This window comes from Penaeus monodon, chromosome 22, assembly GCF_015228065.2.
Source record: "Penaeus monodon isolate SGIC_2016 chromosome 22, NSTDA_Pmon_1, whole genome shotgun sequence".
NCBI classification, from domain to species: domain Eukaryota; kingdom Metazoa; phylum Arthropoda; class Malacostraca; order Decapoda; family Penaeidae; genus Penaeus; species Penaeus monodon.
Window position 1 is genome coordinate 21934659 of NC_051407.1, and position 1223 is coordinate 21935881.

The 1223-nt window shown below is 35.7% G+C and overlaps 1 protein-coding gene across 1 annotated transcript in view; it reads right to left on the reverse strand.

Annotated features, from left to right (window-relative positions):
- The window catches only part of LOC119586993 (serine/threonine-protein kinase RIO3-like), a gene marked incomplete in the record, with an annotated part of 9633 nt that overhangs the window by 1085 nt on the left and 7325 nt on the right, over window positions 1-1223 (reverse strand). Inside the window, 1 exon segment of the mRNA XM_037935734.1 lies at window positions 1-426. Coding sequence (XP_037791662.1) covers window positions 118-426 — 309 coding nt within the window.

A 1223-nucleotide genomic window follows, 5' to 3' on the forward strand; every position in this document is an offset into this window, starting at 1 on the left:
AGCTTCAAATCACTCCTGAAATAAATTAGAAGGAAATGCCATCACATAAAGAAAACTGTTGTAAAAAAAATATATATCATTACATGTATGGTTCTCGATTGACACTCGATGTAGAGATTACTTAATTTTCCTGTTTTTGGCCTTCTTTTTCTTGCCTTGTTTGCTGCTGGTCTTACTATCAGGGGAACCTGCTTGTGCCCCTGAACTCAGACTGGGGAAGTCTTCATCTAGGAAGGACACTCTGCAATGGATGGTTTCATTCGAACTCTCAGCCGTGTCTGGGTGCTTCTCCCTTTCAAGGGAACATCCCACAAGTCTCTCTGCTATCTCTGATGTCCTTTCTTCCCCAATGCTTTTCTCTTTCTTAAGAATACTTTTCTTAGGCTCACTTTTTGTTGGTGGTATCAGCTCTTCTCCTGTCTCATCCTGTAAAAAAAAAAATTGGTACAAATAAATTAACTAACAAAAGGTTGGTTAACAATTATAGTGGAAACAATAAAAACTTAGCACTCTGCATTTGTAGGTAATCATCTACTAAATATTGTTACAACAGAAGAGCATTTAAGGTACACAGAATATAAAAAGTCAACTGACTCTCACCGGCTTATTCAGATAGTTTTTATTAGGTTATTCAGTTATATCTGTATACAAATCAAAACTTTTTTTTGCTATCCACATATAGTTGTACATATAAATATCTATTAGACATACACCCAATCCTCCTGCACATACTAGCATATATAGATTGCTCTCATTTCATGCCTAGGACTTCTCTGTCCGGGATTGTGGTGGTTCCCTGACAGGACTGACTCTGGCAGTACTGAACCTTGCCTGACTAAACTGTTCCCCTGTAATCCAGCTCAAGGGTGCAAATAATGAACTCCATATTAAGAGGCAAGAGCAGGCTCACTGAACCATGGTTAATACTTCGGTTAATAATATAAAAAATGTGTCAAAATCATTTTTTTAATCTTATTAGGTACGTGCTTCTTTTAATTTCTTTTATGATAAATGAAAACTGGACACATTATCAATTGGCAAAATAAGATCTCCAAATGACATAGAATGATACAAACATATCTAAATAAATAATTGGATATTTTTTGGATGCAAACACAGCAATGCAGTAACACAGGTATAACAGTCAACAGGTTATGAGAATCTAATTTTCCAACAGTTTAGGTTATATACAAAGGTAGCTCATATACACCCATGCTGCTAAT